The sequence below is a fragment of the Mesoplodon mirus genome (genome assembly GCF_964341445.2).
Source record: "Mesoplodon mirus genome assembly, chromosome: 11".
NCBI lineage: Eukaryota > Metazoa > Chordata > Mammalia > Artiodactyla > Ziphiidae > Mesoplodon > Mesoplodon mirus.
Window position 1 is genome coordinate 48,602,696 of NC_138987.1, and position 23,809 is coordinate 48,626,504.

The following is a 23,809-nucleotide window of genomic DNA, read 5'->3' on the forward strand; positions in this document are numbered from 1 at the left end:
TGGATTAGTGGTTTTCATCAGTTCTGGAGTATTTTCAGCCTTTATCTCCATATTTCTTAACTCCTGTTTCCTATTTTTCATTTCCTTGTCTCTTTATGTGCATTCTAGATAATTTTGTCAAATCTATCTTCTAGTTCACTAATTTCTAGTTGAATGATTCCTCAGGTCTGTCTAATCTGCTCTTAAACACATCCTTTAAATTTTAACTCCAATTATTATAATTTTCATTTCTATAAGTTCTTATTCTTTTTTATTGGTTATTTTTATACTCATTACTCATATTTACCATCCTTGCTCCTATTTCTTTCATTATGTTAAATCTCTCTGTATATATTCGCAATGTCTTTCCAGTTATGATTCCTATTTAATTTTTTTTTTTTCTCCTGCTGGGTCTCACTCATGGTGCACTGTTTCTTTGTGTACTTTGTGAAATTTGACTCTAAGCACATTTTAATTCCAACTTTGTCCCTGGTACACTTTGAGGCCTGGGTTTCTCCAGTCAGAAAGCATGAGTTTGTTTCTGCTGGACTCCTGGGGATATCACCCTCCCAGGACTACTTTAAACTTAATTATCAGCTTGAACGGTCGTAGATACCACTGTTACCCCTCCAGGTAGTCTGAATTGGAGGTGCAAACATCCATGAAGTTTGCGTAGGGGCCAGCTTGTTATTGCTTATTCTCAGGTGAGACTTTTCTCCCTTTCATTCAAGACCAAAATTCGTGATAGACAGTTCTCTTTGCAATGCCCTGGGAGAGAGGTGTTGTGTTTCTTTTTCACCATAACACTAAGTCAATAGCTCTTGGGCCTCCCAGTTTCCTTCCTGTGGTCTCCTGTTAGAGTCTTTATCTTGGATAGGCTCTGGACATTGTCTCCTATTCTTTGTGCTCTGTGAAACTGTGGACATTGAGGCCTAGCTTCAATTAAATCAGTAAATACTCTCAAGGATAAAATCTGATTCCTTATTATTCTTTGCCAAATTCTCACCTTCACTCATTTGTTTTTTCCTCTGAGTATCTACTGTTCTTTTGTCATACTAGTAATACTTTAAAAATAAATAAAAGAAGTAGGTCAGCCTCATTAGTTGTTTTCAGCAGGAAGGCTCTTCAAAGTACCTAGCACAACGTAACTGTCAAACACAGAAGTCTTACTTTTTGAGTCCTATTCTTTGAGTCTTTGTATCCTTTTTCACAGGGAGATTCTTAAGCCTTCTTACAAATAGGTCCTAGCAGTTCATCTATACTAGTCTTCTATACATGGCCAGATGTAAGGAAATCCTAATGCCTATAAACTGGGAATGTCCCTGTCTTCCATAATGACATGTAAGGCCAAGTATGATTTGTATTGAACTAGAGATGCAGAGACCGCTGTGTACCCAGAGGGATGAAGAGTACTTCTGGGTGATAAAGAGACTGTGATACAGGTGTGGTTTGAAATGGATTCATTTATTTAGCAAACAGGCACAAACATTTACTACTTGCAAGTTCCTACTCTCAACACTGAGATACAAAGTTGAATATATCTCCTCCACCTTTCAGAAGTTCATAATTTATTAGATATTAAATATAGGCAGAATTTTAATAGGGATAGTAAATGAAGTGCCATACATTTTGGTAAGAAGGAAGAAAGTCTGACAGATCTGGGAAATGACTTCTACTCCAGTTTAGCCAGGTCATCAGATCTTTAAGCAGAAGAATAAGAGATGTTGTACAGATGTCATTTGGGGGCAGATTACAGAGAGTCTGGAGAGTTAGTCTGAGAACTTTTGACTTAATTCAGTAATCAGTGGGAACCGTTAATGCTTTTGAGCATGAAATAATGTGTTAAAGACATATTAATAAGATTAATCAAGCAGTAATCTTCCAGAGGATTCAAGGGGATTTAACAGGTAGAGAAGAAAAGTTACAAGACTGAACCAGAGCAACAACAAAGGGAGTAGAAAGAAAAGGAGATAGGAGAATCATTTTATAGGCAATGTTTATTATCTGTAAAAGGCCACAGTTGGAGAATACAAGATAACAGTGAAGACCTAAATGGGGCTGACTGACACAATGGTAATGTCATTAAGCAAGTTGGGAAAGAAGATCAGAATTGTGGAGGGTCGATAAGTCTGACGTGTTCATGTAGATTTGGCCCTAGTACGAACACAAAGAACTTCAGGCTCTGAAGCTCCATAACTGAAATGCTTGGCTAAATTTGGGGCATTAAAAAACAACCAAGGTTTAGTATCTGTGTCTCCTTTAGATGAAGATAATGCCCATAGTACTGCCATTGAGCTTCTTACCCTCACACAGTGTTTCTTTGATGTTTATGTTTAGTTTCTTCTCACTTCACTGAATTGATCAAATTACTTTTTTTTCCTTGCTTTTTAATTAGTATTTTCTAGTAAATAAGATGATTATGTAGAAGGAAAGGAATAGAGATCTGCTGGCTACCATGATGTACAGAGCACCCATTTGTTTTCAATGATTAATATTTGTTTTTTTAAAATAATGCTTATTTTTCTGATTCTAGGTAAGTATATACTCACAGAAATTATGCTTGGAAATACAAGGATATATTAAAAAGAAAGGAATCATGATCATAATAACAGCAACTAGAGCTAACTACTCATATTTTCTTCCAGGAATTTTTCTTTGAATATAAGACTAAAAAAACACTCAAAAGATGGGCTTCCCTGGTGGTGCAGTGGTTGAGAGTCCGCTTGCCGATGCAGGGGATGTGGGTTCGTGCCCCGGTCCGGGAAGATCCCACATGCCGCGGAGCGGCTGGGCCCGTGAGCCATGGCAACTGAGCCTGCGCGTCCGGAGCCTGTGCTCCGCAACGGGAAAGACCACAACAGTGAGAGGCCCGTGTACAAAAAAAAGAAACACACACACACACACACAAAAGGGAGATGGTTATATGTTATATAAATTTGTGTCCTGCTTTAGTATTTAGTGTTTATAATGATCATTTCCCGTGTTATGAAAGTTCTCCAGAGTCTTAATATTCCATCATTCAGATATTCCCTTATTTATTTAAGAAGTCCCATATTGTGGACATTGAGGACATTTATGATACTTTGCTATTATAAATTATGCGGTAGTGAACAGATGCTGATATACTTCAGATTAATTTTGATGATCCATGTTTTTATATGTAGTTATCAAATCAGGCTGTAGAATACATAATGCAATGGTGGAAATTAATTTTCAAGTGGTCAAAATATTCAGACTGATCTCATTAACAACAAATAGAGAAACATGTCTATTCTTCAAATGCCTAAGGAAAAAGCAGTTCATAAAGCATTTAGGCAAATAACCATAAAATAATTTTAATAACTAAATATGTAAAATAAATAAATAATTTAATCTGATCATTATTTATTTAATTGTCTATCCAATATAATAAATTACTACTACTTTAAATGCCACAAACTGGCATCATGGTTATACAAACATACAATTATACACCTATGCACTAGTCACTGGGGAAATTGTACCATCTAGAATAAAAATTGATACATATATGTAAGAATATGTGCATTCTTATGAAACTTTACAAGCTCTGAAAAATCCATCCCATTACTTATTTTCCATTTTTAAAAAATAGATCATAGGATAATATGTGATAAACTTTACAGGTCATTGTTAATTATGAATCGTATAGGTACAGACAAGGAGCTATGACCAAACTTAGAAAATATGTATACATGAAATTATACCTGTAAATAATGTTATGTACATTTTGAGAAAGCTGCTCTAATGTTTAAAATGCACATACTTCTCCCAAATGAACTTTCTCCCTTCTAAGAATGGTTGTATTTCAAATGCATACAGTGCTTCTTTTTTGAAGAAACTACAGTTATTTTTATTGAAAAATGTGAAAGTGAAATATTATATTTATTGCATTTTTAACATCTTTATTGCAGTATAATTGCTTTACAATGTTGTGTTAGTTTCTGCTGTATAACAAAGTGAATCAGCTATACTTACAAATATATCCCCATATCCCCTCCCTCTTGCATCTCCCTCCCACCCTCCCTATCCCACCCCTCTAGGTGGTCACAAAACACCAAGCTGATCTCCCTCTGCTATGCGGCTGCTTCCCACTAGCTATCTATTTTACGTTTGGTAGTGTATATATGTCCATGCCACTCTCTCACTTCGTCCCAGCTTACACTTCCCCCTCTCCGTGTCCTCAAGTTCATTCTCTATGTCTGCGTCTTTATTCCTGTCCTGCCCCTAGGTTCATCAGAACCTTTTTTTTTTTTTTTTTTTAGATTCCATATATATATGTTAGCATACAGTATTTGTTTTTCTCTTTCTGACTTAGTTCACTCTGTATAACAGACTCTAGGCCCATCCACCTCACCAGAAATAGTTCAATTTCGTTTCTTTTTATGGCTGAGCAATATTCCATTGTATATATATATGTCACATCTTCTTTATCCATGTCCATCTGTTGATGGACACTTAGGTTACTTCCATGTCCTGGCTATTGTAAATAGAGCTGCAATGAACATTGTAGTACATGACTCTTTTTGAATTATGGTTTTCTCAGGGTAGATGCCTAGTAGTGGGATTGCTGGGTCATATGGTAGTTCTATTTTTAGGTTATTTTTGTTTTGTTTTGTTTTGTTTAATTTTTTTTATTTATTTATTTATTTATTTATTTATTTATGCCTGGGTTGGGTCTTAGTTTCTGTGAGAGGGCTTTCTCTAGTTGCGGCAAGCAGGGGCCACTCTTCATCACGGTGCGCTGGCCTCTCACTATCGCGGCCTCTCTTGTTGCGGAGCACAGGTTCCAGACGCGCAGGCTCAGTAATTGTGGCTCACAAGCCTAGTTGCTCCGTGGCATGTGAGATCTTCCCAGACCAGGGCTCGAACCCGTGTCCCCTGCATTGTCAGGCAGATTCTCAACCACTGCACCGCCAGGGAAGCCCCCTATTTTTAGTTTTTTAAGGAACCTCTATACTGTTCTCCATAATGGCTGTATCAATTTACATTCCCACCAACAGTGCAAGAGGGTTCCCTTTGCTCCACACCCTTTCCAGCATTTTTTGTTTGTAGATTTTTTGATGGTGGCCATTCTGACTGGTGTGAGTTAATACCTCATTGTAGTTTTTTTTGTTTTTTTTTGTTTTTTTTTTTTGCGGTACGCAGGCCTCTCACTGTCATGGTCTCTCCTGTTGCGGAGCACAGGCTCTGGACGCGCAGGCCCAGCGACCATGGCTCACGGGCCCAGCCACTCCACGGCATGTGGGATCCTCCCAGACCGGGGCACAAACCGGCGTCCCCTGCATCGGCAGGCGGACTCCCAACCACTTCATTGTAGTTTTGTTTTGCATTTCTCTAATGATTAGTGATGTTGAGCAACCTTTCAAGTGTTTGTTGGCAATCTGTATATCTTCTTTGAAGAAATGTCTATTTAGGTCTTCTGCCCATTTTTTAGATTGGGTTGTTTGTTTTTTTGATATTGAGCTGCATGAGCTGCTTGTACATTTTGGAGATTAATCCTTTGTCAGTTGCTTTATCTGCATTGCTTCTTGATTTAAGAAAAAAAATAACTCACCAACTATCTTGAGCTTTTGGAGAAAATGTAAAAATGTTGAATAAAATGCAAAGCTTTAACTTCCAGATTTTTAACCTTTTGTTGTATTTTGTAAGAGAAATGTTTTTAGGATTTGTCTTCCTTGGTTAGACCAGAAATATCTATGGCAATAATGTAAACAAATTTGATTATATGAAAGTGCTATTTTACCAAACAAGAAAAAGAACAGGGAAAAAATAATTTGGGAATAATTATTATAACTTTTATGGGATCTTGACAGGTTTAAAAGTCTTGTACCTTTTCCTGTTATGATGACCACAGGAAAAGCTCCCTAGCCCCCACTATAAAATGGCTTAGAAGAAAACTTGCCATCATAGCCCAGTGCCTCATTAGAAAAGCCTGTATTTTCTTCTCCAAAAACCAGTTGATGGAAGTAAAGTTCATTTTGTCAACAGGTTTATTTATTTCCCCTCTTCTTCTGCTTTGTTAATCTTCCTTTTATGTTTCCTTAATAACATATGCTGGAAAAGTTCATAAATGCTTTTCAAATAAAGAGAAGTTCTGAAAAGGACTGACAAATTTCTGTTGTGTCAACAGAGACACGGGCGTCTCCCAGTCTAGAATTCAATGTATAATATCTGAAATAGATAAATGTAGGCCTTCCCTTTCTCATTCATTAGATCAGGAGATATTCAGGTCTACTAATTGGTTTTAATGCATGTTATTAGAATTTTATTGCCAGTACAATAAAGATGCAGTGCATTTCATGTATCATAACAGACTGGCCTTAAAAAATAACTAGGAGCGCTGGCTCCATAAAGATGGGATAGAAAAGAAAAATCTAGAATCTGTGCTATCAGTTGAGTTCTTTGAACACTTTGGATAATGGCCAGTGGCATAACATAGAATCTACCAAACATGAAATAATGCATGAATTCAGGATCAGCCTGTTACCTACAATTAATCACTATGTATTTACAAAGAAATTTATTATTATTATTATCATACACTGTGGTACTAATCTGGAGATGTGGGATACCAAACATCTTTTCATAACAAATCTTGTGGAACAAATTACTTACTGACCATGAGATGCTTGAATAAAATGCCGTATTTCTGAATGATCATGGTAAGGCATACGATATTTTGGATTTTTGTAGTTAGAAAAAAATTTAATTCATTATTTGATCGTATTTTCAACCAAGGTCTTAAATATTAGGTATATAAATATAATAACATAAAAGACTTCTTCCTCTGATCCACTTCCAGGAACACAGATTTATTCTACGTAATGTTTTACAATGTAAAATCTTTGTAGTTTCTGTGTAAGTTTTACACCTAATTTCCCTACCTATGAAGAACACAGTGGGTTTGCACTATTTTTAGCAAAAAAATTTCCATTGCATATCAACGTATTGACCCAACATGGAGCATGATAAATGGAATATTATCTGATAAATTTAGATTACTATCTCCATTCAAGTTCAAAAAAGTCATTTTTGCTATCATGCCCCAGATTCTTTCCTTTCTTTAACTTTGGTTCACAGTAAATCTACCATCTCTACTAAACTCTGGGCCCTTTGGAGCAATCTTTTAGTCCTACCCACCAAACATAAATATATTCCTTCTTGGGTTTATCTTAGATCACAGCCCTGTAGCTCTTCATTCTGCCTTCTTTGTCACTTTGTTCTTATCTATATATCCTACCTGTCAAGGGATAGGCTGCATATCAACTTCTGTGCCAAATATTTAACAGGGCTTCCAATATTCCAAAAGGTTAGCTTCCAAATGATGTTGTTTTCTCTTAGATAAAGCAGTGATAACTCTGTCTCCCAGTGTTGATATTTATAACCTATTTCAGTCCTAGTTTACTCAATTCCCTTGTAGGTGCTCCTGAGGATCATTTTGTGAATGTGTAGATTTTACTTTTATTCCTCTACTATGCTCACTCTGCCACCCAGAGTTGTCTTTTATTTAAGTAAAAGATATTTTTTCTTTCTCAAGTAAATGTATGCTCTTCAAAAATGATTGGTTTTTTTCACTTTAAAACAACACCCCAAATAGTAAATGGTATCTCTTTAGCTGATCTCCTTTATGGAAAACATGGCCAAGCTCAAAAGCATGACGGTGAATGGAACCAAGAATTACAATCACTGAATCAAGGACTACCACAACACAAAGGGTCGCCCTGTCATTTTCGACTATTTACCTTTCAGATGCACATGACCAATATCAAAGAAATGCTGTTAACACTTTCTTTTGAAAAAGCTAGTTTCCGTAATTCAAAGAGAAGAGAGCTTACAAATGGCAGGAGTAGAGATACAATAAAAGCAGCAGGACCAGGTGAAATGCGGTACTGTGAGAATGACAATAGGTGTTTGAGCCTCTCAGAGAATGGACAATACTTTTATATAAAAGTTTAGTGTGATATTTCTTCTTTTTAAGTCTGCTATAGACACAAAGGTTTGAAAGAACAGTGAAAAAAAAATGTCAATTCAAGCCCTTTTCTCCTCGAGTCCTGTATCATCACCCTGATTCAGTTTACCTCACAGCTAACATCACTTGTCAACCTTGTTCCTGCTTCCACACATTTCACCTAGGTAAACCACTTCCATCAGCTTCTCTCATTTCCTGCAGTGATTTTGCCATTCCCATCACATTCTCCTCCCTGCACACCCCAACTGACAATCCCAGGTGAGAATTATGTAAAGAATAATACAAGAACCAGGGAGATAACAGTAAAAAAGATCGATTGAATGAAAGTCAGGAGACTTGGCTTCTATCTTAGCTCTGCCACTAAATTACCAGGTAAAAGTGGGAAAGTCATTTCTATTGATAAAAGTTGGAGGACAAGTTAAATTGTGTCTAAAATTTCCTTCCAAGTAATCCTATGAAGTAACTTATGATTATATTAATTTTCTTAAAATTTAATAAATATTAAAAATAAAATAGAAGAAATTTATGCTTCTGCCTCAGTTGAATACCAGAAAATCAAGTCCTTGCTTTCTCTCAGCAGTCCTAGTTTCATAACTCTTTGTAGTTTATAGAAGCTAGAATGCCCCAAATTTTGCATATTGACCTCCCTCTCCCTTTTCTGCCCAGGACTTTGGTTATGAGATCTTTTAGACTTTGGTCCTAACTCACCTCTCTAGCATCATCTCTTAATACTCCCCTCAGCAACCCTTTGCTATAGCTGCAATGAACTTCTCACCCACTGTGTAAAAGTAGCTTCTCTCTGGAACTTTCCCTCTTTTGAGTCATCCCTTGACTCATCTATTTTCTACCATGTAGCCCATTGCACTTTTCTGAGTTCTTTAAGTGTTTAAGCCTTGGTCTAATAATGAGCTCTTAAATCATCGTTGGACTAGAAGAGTGTATTGAGTGAAAAAACAATCTTTGGAGTAAAAGGAAAAACAAACAAACAAACCTATATTCAATTTCTGACTCAGACAAATAGTTGCTAAGTAACCTTAGGTAAATTACTTAATGCTGGTCCTGAATTGTTTTATCTATAAAATGCAATTTATACTATCTACCAAAATCAATTGGGACTCTGATCCAAAAAACAGAAGACTCAAAACAAATATTTACGGAGAAAAGGAAGGTGTATTGACTCTCTGAATTGAAAATTCCAGAAGTTTATTATTTCAGGTATAACTTGATGCAAGGGCTCAAACAATGCCACTAAATTTTAGTCTTTCTCCATCTTTTGGCTTTTATCCCCTCTTTGTTGCATTTACCCCCAGGCTCTATATATTGTGGGAAGATGAAGATTTGAGCTGCTCCTATAGTCTTGCAGGTTCAAGTACAACAGGGAAGGCAAGTGTTCTTTTCCCAATAGTTTCAACAAAACTCTCAGTCAATCCTGATGTTTATGGGTTTGAACCATATCAAATATCCATCCTTGAAATGATCACTGCAGCTAAGGAAATAAAATACATTCATTGGCTGATACCTAGGTCACATGACTGCCCCTAAAGCTGAAATCAGTGTTGAGCAGACATATAGACAAGGAAAGAAGAAGGTATGATTCTGCACAAGAAATTTAGGGTCATGTTTTCAAAAAGAGAGGGAATGAACGCTGGTTAGACCATAAATAACTGTGATACACTATATTATTAGCCTGTCATATTTTTATAAAATGAAATGTGACAGTATTCCCAAAACATTTATCACAATGGTTGGTACATAAAAGTTTTCAGTGCTAAATGAGGGCCTTGGCACATAGCAGGTACTAAGAAAGTGTCAGGTGAATAAAAACTAAATGTGCTTGAAGAATTCTTAGAATGAGTACTTTATAGTTAATTTTGCTTGATTTTTCTAGTTCACTGTGATTAATTATCTTGTTGGCAGAAATTATAAGAGAGTCAGTCACATTTATTGTTTGAACAGCTTTCTGAATCTATTCTACTTAACCTAATACAATTATACTGAGGTACAAACATAGCCAAAGCAATTATAACCTAAATCCAACTTCACTATAGTAGTTAACTCATCCAGCAGATGCCTGGTGGGCTTCTCATAAATCCCCAGATTCTGCTGGTATTAGGAATGTAAAGAAGATGGCATGGCACTGTCCTCAAGAGCTGAGTTTCCTTCTTTCATACCTAAGGCTTGTGGGATATAATAAACATAAGATAAAATATCTGCTTAAAGAATAGTAAAGGGAACCAACAATAAAAATAAGCAACTTAATAAAATACAAATTTGCTAATAAAAAAGAATAAATAATCATAGTTGTCAAGAAGTTACTAAGCATTGGTGAAATTTCTGTAGAAAATTTTGGAGACCCTGCTTCAGAAAGAGTGATGGAGAGGGATACTACCCAGGATATTATTTAAGCTGAAAACTGAAAAATGAGAAAGAGCTGTAAATGGAACCAGAGCAAGGAGCTGTTGAGAATTCAGGGTGAGTTCTTTAGTTAGGACTTGAATCCCAGCTCTGCTTCTGACTTGCTGTGTGACTCTGGGCAAGTTACTTATCTCTATGCCTCATTTTCTTCATCAATAAAGTAGAAATAATAGTAACGTTGTTTAAGGACTTATATGACACGGTTTACATTCAAGCTCCTACCTTCTCTTGCATGAACTGGTAACATTCCCAACTTGTCTCCCCATCTCTTAACATTCCAACTCACCCGCCATGCTACTGCTGAAGCCATTTTCCAAACTGCAAATCAGACAATGTTATTTCCCTTTCAGTGATACTTTTTTACAGAGTTCAAATTACTCAGTATAGTACAGTCATTCTTCTATGATCTTGCCACTTCTCCAGTTTTATTCTTCACCATGCCCACTCACCCACTCCAATCTTCAACCCTTAGCTTCACACACATTAATTACTTAAGGCTCCTCTAACATGATATGTTGTTCCCTATCTCTGTGCCTTTGCACGATCAGTGTTCTCTGCTTGGAAATTTGGCCTTGGTAAGCACCAAGTCAATTCCATTATGTCTTCCAAGGCATTTTTATTTGATTCTTCCAGCAGCCCTCAACCTAGAGCTGACCATCATCTTTGTGGGGTTTCCTCCCGCCCCATCCCATATGGATGATATTGTTCCTTTGTGTGTGTGTGTCTGGCAATGGGAATGATCTCATAGGGGGGAAAGAGAAACTGATAATGCAGGAGAAAGAGAAGGAATAATTCCAGGAGGGAAACAATTTGAAAAGGAAAAAAAAGGAATGGTTTACCAAGTGTGAGTGGAAGCATTGGCCTTTGAGAGAATTGGTCATCTTTCTTCCACTGTAACAGAATTATTGCCTACAGAGTGGATACAGATAAACTTAGATTAATATGCTGAGTGGAGGGAAGATACAGTGGTTTCCATTTCATGGCTCCTTTTTTCTCCATGAAGTGTGGAATAGAATGATTGGCTATGAGTGAAGAGAGAGAAGGCACCATAGCAGAGTTGCAGAGAAAAGGGGTGTGAAATACTCATCTGGGAGAGTGGAAAGTTGAGGTAATAAAAATCTCTTAGCATCCAATGAGTTCAGAGGGGAGGTCATCAACTAAGAGTGGGCAGGTTGTGTCGGAAAATTGAGGAAAGAGGAGCAGCTTGACGAGGGAAGCATGTGCAATTGTTGGGCAGTGTTGATGGCCCATCTGAGGTTTGTGGGAATTAGTTTACAGTGAAAGCAGTCCGTGTAGTTAGCATGGCTGTGCCTTTTCCTCCAGGACCATACAGCCGCTTAGGTGGGAACACAGGAAGTGAATATTTGGGCTTAGCAGTGATTGACCTTTGCTGGGTGATATGGTGAAGGCAGAGAACAGTGTGGATTTTTATAAGAGTATCATGACTAACTGCAGTTCCAAGCTGGGCAAGGAGAGAGGGGAGTGTGTGAGGGAATTATTGATAGTGAAAACTGGAAGGGTCAACAGGTTCAGGGTCCAGTGAGAGAGCACAAATTATGGAGTGGGAATGGAAGCTGATCAGAGCATGGAGTGCTTAAAGTGGATATTTTAGAAGTAAAGCAACTATGGAAATGACATTTTGTGAGTAGTCTTTTCTGTACATTGTTATGATATGTTGAATTATCTTGATGTAGACCCGCCAACAACTAACATATAAATCACAGAATCTAGACACAGATGACTATGGATATTTAGCAGTGCCATTCATAAGCTAATAAATGATCATTTTATGTTTTGTTCAAATCTCAAGAGACAACTGTGAAAAACCCTGAATTTCTAGATTCTTACAAAGGTAAACCACATGATCCTAATACTTAAAAACAAGTGCAGCTTTCTCAAAAGATACAATATCAAAATAGGAAGGAAGGAATAAAACATGTCTGATGTAAACAGCACGTTTTTCTGGTTTCCTGCCCTGCCTTTGCACTTTGATATTGACAGAGCAGGAGTGGGTGAAAGCCCATTAAAGGGCAGGTGCCCATGCCGCTGGCCTGATTCTCTAGTCGACACAGCAGAAGTAACGATACAAAATACAAACCACTTCTCACACTCACCTTGATTTTAAGTTACCCATTTCTACTCCTGACATGGACTCTTAATTACTGGCCTTGTGAATCCATTCCCTTCCCCAGTTAAAAGTATAAACAAAATTAACATCTTTTTCTTTGTTAGGCTGTAAAATTGATTACAAATGGGTAATTTAAGACTTCCTAAGGCAATTCAGAGTCCACAGTGAGAAGCAGACAACCTGGATCTAGAAAAATGTGGCAGTTTTATTTCTCAAAGGATTCAGAAAGAGAAAGTCACTAAGAATAGGATAAGATTAAACACTGCCTATATTTCACAACAATATCATTGAAAAGGGAAAGTGGTTGAGTGAGGAGGTGAGGTTAGGGGTGTTAGTGTAAAGACAGGACCACATGCTTTCGCTTTTACCTTAATGTCTCTATAAAATGTAATTTATTTACTAGTTGCAGCAACTTGTTTTGAATGTTTGGAGTTGGGGTGTCCAAGCCTGAAATGTTGTAGTCATAGCAATTTGGGTATTCCAGGAGTTTTGTCGTTTATTTTTTACTGAGTTTTATACCTGATTTCCACTATCCAGGAGAGAGTGAATTGAAGCAATGTTTTCACAGTAGAGTATCTAGGCTTCTCTTAGCTGGGAGGGTTAAAGTTTTCATATTTCCTACTTAATTCATTTTTAATAAAGGTTTTGTTGGAACAATTAAGCATGGTATTTCGTTAGTTACTAATCAACATTACAAAATTTAAGACAATGATATATGATTAATACTAAGCTTGTGTAGTAATGGATATGCTGTCTGATAAATAACAACCAAAAAACAAATAAAATTTAAAAAAAGATATGGACACAATAGACCCCTCTCTCGGGATTGTCAGTTGATATCAGTGACCATCTTGTTTAGCCCTGGTTTTTATTCTGACTTGTGTAGTACTGATTGCCTCTGAATTTTCTCACTCATGCCATGGGCCTCAGAGCTCTTTAGAGTGTGGAAACAATTTGCTTAAAAAACCATTGCAGGGCTTCCCTGGTGACGCAGTGGTTGAGAGTCCACCTGCCGATGCAGGGGACACAGGTTCGTGCCCCGGTCCAGGAAGATCCCACATGCCGTGGAGTGGCTGGGCCCGTGAGCCATGGCCACTGAGCCTGCGTGACTGGAGCCTGTGCTCCGCAACGGGAGAGGCCACAACAGTGAGAGGCCCGTGTACTGCAAAAAAAAAAAAAAAAAAAAAACCATTGCAGGCAGCTTCAAGCCTCAGTTCTTCTTCCAGCAAGAGAATTCCATCTAAAAAGCAAAAGTGTGTTTTTTTTTTCTTTTTAAGTTCCTTGTTCCACCTTAGACCCAATCATAAAAAAAATACAAAATATTCACAGCACTGTAGTGCAACCAATTTATGTAAAAATCCCATTCTTTCTATAATTCAAAGGATATTTCACAGCAAACTTTACTAACTAACTTTAATCTCCTACTCTACTTTCAATCTCAATAATCAGTTTCTCACAGGATTAGATACTGTGATTTGATTTTTTTAAGGGACTGTACATATTCCCAGAACATAGCATCTTAAAGCACATTTAAGCCAAAATGAATGTGGTTTCATCGGGTATATGAAGTGATTCTTCCACTCCAGTCACAAATGACTTATGGATGGTTAGCAGTGCCATCCGTGTGGACTTGCCTTTGATTTGTAGATACCCAAGAATTGTCTCCGCAGAGAAAATGTACAGGGGTAGCATTTCACTTTTATGTTTTTCATCAAACAGCTTCCTCGTGACAGAGGGAAAGGTATGAAAGTTGTTAGGGAAAACATTCTCTATTACCAGAAGGTTGTTTCTTCGGAAGTCAGAGGCTTGTGTGCACTGTGAAGGGAATACTAAGTTAAACCTGGGCTAGAGGATTCTTTTTAGATAAGTAGCCTTTAGAAAGCCACCTTTACCTCATACAAACAAAATTGTCAACAGGTAACTGCTTATAAGTTATTTTGTCATAGAATTAAAGAAACATTGATTCTAAAATATATGCTTTTGTGTACCAATATGAAATCTGTAGTATCTGAAACATTCTCAACCAAAGAAAGAATTGCAAGTTTGCACTTGGGGCTGGTTCTCGGTGGTTTGTGGGATCCAAGAAATCTCACTTGCACCTCCTCTGGAGCCTGGTATCTTACTTCCATAAGTTCAGTCCTTTGAATTAAGGTTTGTAATAAAAATTGTATTTTCAGTCTTTATTGGTGTGAACCAAACCCTGGATGGGGCCACATTTTAAATAATTACTAATGATGATCCTTTTAAGAAACATTTATTTATCAATTATCTTTATATCTCAAGAGCTACTTGTGAGAGAATGGAAGACTACACCAAATACCAGGTTTTTCTAGGAGATAATTAAGATGGCAAGCCTGAAATCCCAATGGCTTCCTAGGTAGGCAGCCTTAGGAACTCCAGGAAGCAAAAGAAATAGTAGGAGGATGCCCAGTATCTTAAAAGGGGGAGGGGGTGATGTTGAAAACAAAGATGCTGTGGGTAACTTTGAGACCTGCTTCACAGTTTTGCTTAGGTTCAATAAGATGACAATATTGAAGAGTTATTTTGACCTCAGGATCTCAGATTTCTGTTTCCCTGTGATTCTTGGTGATATTGGTGTTGTATGGGTGGTTCTACCCTTTTTATTTTAATAGATTGGTTCCATTTTACCACAAAATATTTAAGTATGCATCTTCTAAACAAACACCAAACCACAGTACAGCATGGAGAGTGTAGAGAAAACATTCAGGAAAGGAATGCTTCCCTCTGGAAACAACTTCCCACAGGATGGGGTGTTTTCTCCGGTGCTATTAGAAGGACATCGAAAGTCAATGGATTTCAGCTCCGAATACAGCTCATTTGCTTTAATTTAAAGGTCTCACTTTCAATTTTGTATGGGATGTTTAAGTTTCCTTGTAGGCCTCTTAGGAATCACAAGCTTCTTTACTCCTTAACTGTATACCTCATTGCTGTAATCGAAGCTCTTTTGTTGCTATAATTCCTTCCTAATGTTACAGTTTTAGTCAAGCATTCTTTCCCTCTAGAGGCATTAATTGTTGCCAATTTTGAAAATGCCCTTGATTGGTGTATACTTTTTGCTTCTGGTGCCAAAACATGTCACTGTTTGCTGTTCTTCCTTCTTGTTCAACATACACCATGCCCCTTTAAAGCTCTGTAGTGTAATTTAGAGTATCTTTGTCCACCAGGTGGAAAATCAGCATTCTTCACGGTTTCATGTACTTCACCAATTTGCAGTACATGTCTCAGGATAGAAGATTTAAATTTTCTTTTGTTTGCTATTAGCTGGGAAATTATTGGTCACTGGAGCTTATGACAGTCTATCTTTGTTAAGGATTTACCTTTGGTTTATAGTATGTCACTAAAATAAATGGTTATTTTCCAATGACAAGACCTTCACTGAAATACAAAGTTAAAAGGGAAGGTACTTCTTCAAATGTAGCAGAGTGTACTGGAAAATATCCTCTAGTTTGAAATTAAGTGAGTTTCTGTTTATTTAGTCCTGGTAACTATTTCAGATCATATACAGTTAAACGGATACTTTATTAACAAACTTTATTCCCTTCATTCATACACACACGTGCGTGCATGCGCGCACACACACACACACACAGAAACACAAAATCTACCTCCAGTTAAAGAGGAAATATTATTTAATTATTGTTTTACAAAAAGGTATAAACACTAGGATATATTTTGAAATAAAAGCCATCACCCTTCAACCAGCATTAACTGAGTCCCCACACTGAACAGTCCCCTGTTCCAGGCACTAGAGAAAGAGCATTAAGCAAGACAGACAAATTCGTAACTCCCACAAAGCCTCAGTTTTAGAAAGATGGTCTAGATTTCATTTCCAATTTAAATTTATTCTGTTCTTCCTCATCTGATTCTTTACTAAAGGGCCTTATAAGCTCCATCCAATGGGAACACGTTCTCCATGATGAGAGCACCACTTTGTGTTTCAGTACTTGGAATTATGCAGTTTATTCTAAAAGTCATCTGCTTCTGAGAGTAGTACAACTCTATTTTATTATATAAAAATGAAATACACTGAAATGTATTATTATTTTACTGAATATAAATCAAGAAATTGATTCAATATACATTACCTAAGGACTGACCTTTCAAGCCCCTTAGCCATGTGTTTCAGTAAATGTGTTTCCTTGTTCATTTACTGCTACATTTTTGAATCATTGCCTCTGCCCATATGACTGTTGATGTCTCTCCCTACAGCCTGGATGAACCCATTTCTTTCCAAGGGTGAGAGCTGCTACAAGATAATAGAAAGCCTTGGCCTGAGCTACACAGAGCTCTTGCTTATTATAATGTTGTATAGAACTCAAAAGAAGAATTGATGTACAGTTTAGTCTTTATTTATTTGAATTTAATTTTGTTTTATTAAAATACAAATAAAAACACAGTACTCTCAAGTTTCATAAACATTTTGCTACCTACTTTAACATTCTCAAATATTTTCTTGATTCCACATTTTTTATTTATACACATTTTATTTAATCTTCATTTGTGGTTTTGTAAAGTTTTATGATTTAATACAAAAAAACTGCACATCTCCAACTTTACAATGAAAAGTTAAAACACTGGCCTGAATATACAGATATACATGTTGAGAGTAAATTGTGAGGATTCTGGTAAGATGGGTTAATTTCAGATGTTGGGCAATAATTATGAAGACTTCCCAGGATGGCCTAGAGAATATCAGTGAGTTCTCCATCCTGCTACGGGATTTGATTTCTCTCTGAGATAAATGTCGTTCTGTGTGTGTTTTTCTCTCAGGAGGTCGAGTTGTGTCGTGTTAACAGTCAAGAGAAGCTGGGCCTGACAGTCTGTTACCGAACGGATGATGAAGAAGACACCGGCATTTATGTCAGCGAGGTGAGAAATGCCATGGAGGAGAGGTTAGGGGAGGCAGACAGCGAGCAGTGGAGTGAAATGACTCACGATCAGAAAATCCCTGGGAGGCTGGAATGGGAAGAATTGGCAATGTGCCAGTAGTTGTCACTTTCAATTAGGAAAGTAAATTATGTTGCCCAAGTAATGTAATTATTATCAGCCTATTTAATGTGGATGCTTTCACCACAGAATCCCAGTAAGGAGAAGTGAAAAAATTGTAACATTGTCTAAATCTGAATAAAGTCCCTTAAGTACGCAGGAAGCCGAGCAAAGTTTTTGATCAGCAAACGTTTGTCCTTCTGTTCCCGCTGTGTCTTTTATCTGTCCTGTTAACAATAGCATTGACTTTTAAATCTAATATTCACAATAATCAGATATTTTACTCTGCTGACAGAATTGATAAATTTAAATATCGTATCCAAGAAGTGCATCCATTTGTTTGTTTTATTCAGCCCCATAATCACGTTCAAGAAGTGAGGTACTTACGCAGGGAACTGTATTTAATATCCTGTAATAAGCCACAATGGAAAAGAGTATGAAAAAGAATATGTACATACATGTATAACTGAATCACTTTGCTGTACACCAGAAACTAACACAACATTGTAAATCAACTATACTTCAATTAAAAAAAGTAAGTTATGTAAATGTGAAATGCCCTCAGTGTTAATAACTCTGAAAAAATGTGAAGCAAAATTTATTATTATAGGTGATTTTTTGAAACTCCCAAAAGAATAATTTTATGAGAAGTAGTAAGGTATTATGTGTGTGTGTGTGAGGTATATATACATATACACATACAAACATATTTATAATTACACATATACATTCAAACACATATATACATATACAAGTATATATAGATATGTTATCTAACTCCTGCATATATGTATGTATACACACATATATGTGTGTGAAACCATGTATGTATATATGTATGTGTATGAACCCAAACTAAATACTAATTGTTGTTCTGTGCTGTTCCAAAGTTTCTTGGCCATGACTTTGAAAACATTACCTAACTTACTGAGCTTCGGCTTCCTCACCTAGAAACTTAGTACGACAATGCTTATCACATTACTTTTATAGAGGTGTTTAGACTCTGGCAGAGATAATATAATTAATGAACTTAGAAAACTATGCAGCTCTATAAATGTATCAGTTTACCAAAGAATCTACTGACTGGCTCTCACTATGGAAAAATCTCCAGAGAATACTTCACTTATATACTTCTTTTAAATTAACAACTATGATAACCCCTCTGCTTATGGTGAGGAAGTATAAGGAAACACCTGCAGCATTATCTTTTGTAGTATGTATGGAGGTACAAAGGCAGAATTTTAATATTAGTTTGATTACTGTTCTGAAGACAAAGTTTTAGATTGTGAATGTCTTCTAAATAGGATACAATTGATTAATCATCCCTTATTTCCTTCAAGTAAGTCTCTGTTTACTATTTAAACATGTCAGCTTTGGAACTTTACTTTTCAGGGATAATAAAAAAGCCACAGGAAGAGAACAAAATTACTTGGAAACAATATTTCCCTATACATCTTACATGTAATTATAGTGTCTTTTGTTCTTGATTGATCACTTAAAACTCATTTATTGGCTGGCACCACCTAATTAAAAAGTAATATCTAACATCTGGATAGGATGGATCAATCTTACCCTACACTTGAAATACTTTGCTTTAAAAAAGAAAAAAAAAAAAGGCTTTGCTAGAATAAGCTCCAATAAATGGTTTGAAGCCTTCATGTGAAATGTGATAGATGGAATTACCCCCAGTGAACAGTAAGTCATCACTCAAGTTTGGCCCATTAAAATGTTGATAAACTCTTAATAGAGCTTTAAATATCTATTTATTCTAAAATAAGTGACAGTTAATATACTTCACCCTATATGTAAAGTAGTGTCTAGTAATAATCTACATGGATAGGATTTTTTTTCACTTCTTGAGCTACATAGATTATAAATCTCTTTATAAATTAATGTGCTCATAACACAGAAATCCCTTTAATAAGTATGGACTTAGGGTATAGCTATCAGGTTTTCTCAGACAGCTAAGACAGGATTTAAAAATCACCCTAGCAGAAAGTAAATTTCCTGGGTCCTAGTATTAACATCAGCTGAGGATCATGTCAGCTGAAGACCATGTCTGACAGTTGGGATACAGAAATGAGTGAACAGATATTAAAAAAAATAAAATGAAATAAAATAAAATAAAAAGGGGGGAAAGGATAAAAGGAAGGAAGAAACAAAAAGAGGCAGGGAGAGAAAAGTGGTCTACAAATCAAGATGTGCTCTAGTACTCTTTAATTTTATTGTAATTAATTCTAAAATAGTTCATTTACATTTTTAGAATCAGTTGACAAGAAAAATTTGGCATGCACTCTATAAATCAATAGAAAAACTTGAAATACTTTTTAAAATATTTTTTATTTTTTTAATTTTTATTTTTTTTAATTTTATTCATTTATTTATCGCTGTGTTGGGTCTTCGTTTCTGTGCGAGGGCTTTCTCTAGTTGCGGCAAGTGGGGGCCACTCTTCATCGCGGTGCGCGGGCCTCTCACTATTGCGGCCTCTCTTGTTGCGGAGCACAGGCTCCAGACGCGCAGGCTCAGTAATTGTGGCTCACGGGGCCAGCCGCTCCGCGGCATGTGGGATCTTCCCAGACCAGGGCTCGAACCCGTGTCCCCTGCGTTGGCAGGCAGATTCCCAACCACTGCGCCACCAGGGAAGCCCTTTAAATATTTTTTAAAACCATATTTTTAAGTTCCTGGGAGGATATTGCATATCCGGTTGAAGCTGTGTGTCCTCTCCCTTACAGGTAGATCCAAACAGCATTGCTGCCAAAGATGGCCGGATTCGAGAAGGGGATCGTATTTTGCAAGTATGTGGTGTGGTTATTTCCTTTAATTTCCTACTATCTGTCCAATAGTTTTAATTTTATTTTGTTCCTTGAAAAATGTTAGAGGAAATGATTTGTCTTTGTTTCTGGATAGCAATATCTACAAAACTAAAAGTGATCATTTAAACCTTTTTAAAAATAAGGATCGTGCCATTTATTAAGGATTATTAGCTAATAATTAGTGAGTAAGACATAATCTCTGTACTCAGATACCTCAACTTCAGCTTCCAGCTCAATCACTTACTTGGGCACTTTACTTAACCTCTCATTGTAAGCCTGTTTCTTCATCTTAAAGAATGGTAATAGTAAAACATATTGTTGCAAAGGTTAGATATGATTAAGCATGTGATGTGCTTAGCACACAGTGCATGGTGAGTAATAAGCATTAACTGCTGTTGTTACTAGCATCAGCAGCAGTTATTGCTGCCTTTTCCACAATAAATTAGGTAAACAGGGATCCCAGTGTTCCATTACTATGAAAGTTTAGAAGTCTGAAGACGTCTTAATTATTTATAAATGAGTTGCTGGGGACATGTGGAAGGCGGAATGTGAAAACATAGAGGTTGACTGAATTTGTTTAAAAATAGAGATGGTAAGCCCCTTATAGGGGGTATGTAGACTGGAAAGTTCCCGGCCCAACCAGGAAAAACTGCAAAAGCCAAAGTTTCTGTCCTAAATCTTCCTTGACCTGCTCTATCCCTTCTGATTCCTTTCTCATAAAGGGTGGCTGGAGGAAGACACACAGCGCCCCAGCTCTTATGTCCAGTTTAACCCAAAATAAGAACAGAGGTCCTTGGGGGTTGAGTTTCACTGCAGATCACAACTTCAAGACAGGAAGGAGGACTCAAATGACAAATTGAAGAAGTTACAAACTGTTAAACATTCTGCAAAACTTTTAATTGTTATGACAGATCTGTTGTTCCCATTCTCCTTCCTAGATATGAACCCCTAATGAATGTTTCTTTCAATTCAACACATATGGATTCAACACTCTACCTGGAACCAGGGCTTTAAAAATAGACAAGATGCCATGGCAGCCTTTGGGGCATTCCCTGTGTAATTAGGAAGACAGCTGCTTACGCAGATGATTACAGTACAATGCAAAGTTGTCGTGAGAAAGTTGTGCCACACGAGAGCTCTTCTGCCCAGCCTTCTGCTGGTCTTCTTTCCTTTCTTTGGGGGGGTACTCACTGAATCACACTACTTCTCCATACCCCTTCCCTTCTCTAGTGAGAGGCCTCAGAACTCCTTTTTCATCAAGGACCCTCTACTAAGGCTCCAACGAGGAAAGAATAAAAGTATGAATTAGAGGTTATGGTCCCACTAGTTTTCAGAAAACTTGAAGAATACATAATTCCTACTTTAATGAGCTCCCTAAGTGATGACCTGTAGTTAAACAAAATGGGATGTGTCTATCACTGAATAACTCAGGGACAGGAAAAGTGAATCAAGAAACCAAGACTTAGTCTTGTTTGCCACCATATTTTCAATGTTTTTCTCACACTCGTGTGAGCAAACGTGTGAATGAAACACGGGTATTCAGTAGAGAGAGTGATAGGATAGATGGAAGAATAAAATCTGCAGTAAAACTTTACTTATACACCCTCATTAATAAAAAGGGATACCATCTTCGTGTGTCATCCAGATAATGAAAGCTTCAAAAATATTTCATTGAGATTTTGATTTAGAAATCATTTTAAATGTGTTGTTCACTTTGTTAACATCTCCAATTAAATATACTGAAAAGAATGTAACCTTCCTTTGATGCTGAGGGTCACGTCACACCCAGCAGTCATCACACAATGCTATATATAATAGAGTAAAATGCTCAATGGCTGAAAGATCTGTAAGATTGTGTGCCCTGATATTAAATGACCCCAGTTGGCTACTTTTTCTGATGCATTGGGTCTATGTTTTGTCATTTTCCTCTTGCTGTTTCCAGCTGTCACTTCTTCCTCTCACCATCTACTCACCACGCCCCATACCCACTACTGTGCACTCACTGGCTCCCTTCCTAGTTTCCAGGTCACCACCTCCCATAGGCTAGATACACAAATACAGTTAGTAAAATGGTGTCTATTAGTTCTGTGGGTAGAGTTTGATAGAAATAAAGTACACGTGTTTCCACAGATGCATACTATGTATTTTGACACTTCTTTATTCTTGGCTATATCGTGGGCAGGTAAAGTTTTCAGATAAGATATTTTCTGGATAATAAGGCATTCCTTAATGGACTTGATTCATTGAAGAAACAACAGCAGGATTGATAAAGTGCTGTGGTTTGCCTGATTAGTTTATGTCTAGTGACAAATATGTCACATCTAATGAATAAATACCTGTCACATTAAAAAGACTAGAATTCAACTCTATCTGCACACACAGGAAACAAAGAATCTTGAGGGTGATAGTAAAATTATATAAAAGAAAACTTTGACAAAATTGTACCGATAGACAAATAGCTCCCGTGTGGCTGGTAAGGAGATTATGGGATACCCTGTAATGAACAATTAATGACTCCTTTCCCAGGGAGATGAGAGTGGGAGAAAGAGAGGATTTCTTCTCATCCTTTAAGTTTCCTGGCTGGCTTTGATTTAAACGAATCTCATTAGAGCAATCGTGATTTTAATTTCCTGTTCACAATGACCTAAGTAGAGTATATCTATGGTCCTGCCTTCATTGTGTAGCTAAAATTTTCTAACTGTAGTGCTCCACGGTTCTGTCAGAGAACCTCACCTAATGGCACCACACACACAGGTAATCACACGATATTGTTAGAAGGTAGGGATCATGCAGAAGAGAAACCATGACCCACCTTCATGAGAACACATTCTAGCTCTCATGTGTTTTTTCTCTGCAAGTGCTTGACGGTTCTATTTGCTGTGCTTTTGCCACAAACTGGTGGTATCAGATGTGTTCCCAGGAATTAATATGGGGAAGTTCTTTTACAAAATTGCCGTGCTGAGTCAGGAGAAAAATTAAAGACATACATGATCAGCCATCTAAAGTAAAGAGTGCTCTAGTCTCACGTTCTCTTTGGCACATACTATTCCATGTAAGCAATCTAACTCATGTTGGCCAGAAAAGTCAGTCATGTTTCTAAGGATTATTCCTGACAAAACCCTGCAGAAGCTCAAACAGTGGAACAATAAGACTTCTAATCAGCTCTCTTTCTTTCTCCGCCCTAAACTGGTCCTCACCGTTTCTTCCTACTCTTACTTTCTTCCCTTTGGATAACTGCTTTGCCCCTATTTCTGTTCTTTTCACCTCTATATTTCTATTCTTCACTTACCTTATTTCTCTCCACACTAAAATATAAACACACTTGAAATAAATCTTTTTTTTCTTGCCTAAGACTCCTGGGTTTTCAAATAAATTCTATAGGTGGCTGAATGCCAAGAAGCGTAGTTGCCTACCTGCCTATGGTATACTGATACAGGAAACCTAAAAATTAGCATATTCAAGCAAAAAAAGCTATAT

General features: G+C 37.0%; 1 protein-coding gene across 2 annotated transcripts in view; it reads left to right on the top strand.

Moving 5' to 3' along the window:
- The window catches only part of PDZRN4 (PDZ domain containing ring finger 4), a gene marked incomplete at its 5' end in the record, with an annotated part of 383,776 nt that overhangs the window by 347,048 nt on the left and 12,919 nt on the right, over positions 1-23,809 (top strand). For both annotated transcript variants that reach the window (XM_082636895.1, XM_082636896.1), the window contains 2 exons: positions 17,304-17,402; positions 20,252-20,314. In XM_082636895.1, the coding sequence (XP_082493021.1) occupies positions 17,304-17,402; positions 20,252-20,314 (162 nt within the window). The remainder of the gene's footprint in view (positions 1-17,303; positions 17,403-20,251; positions 20,315-23,809) is intronic.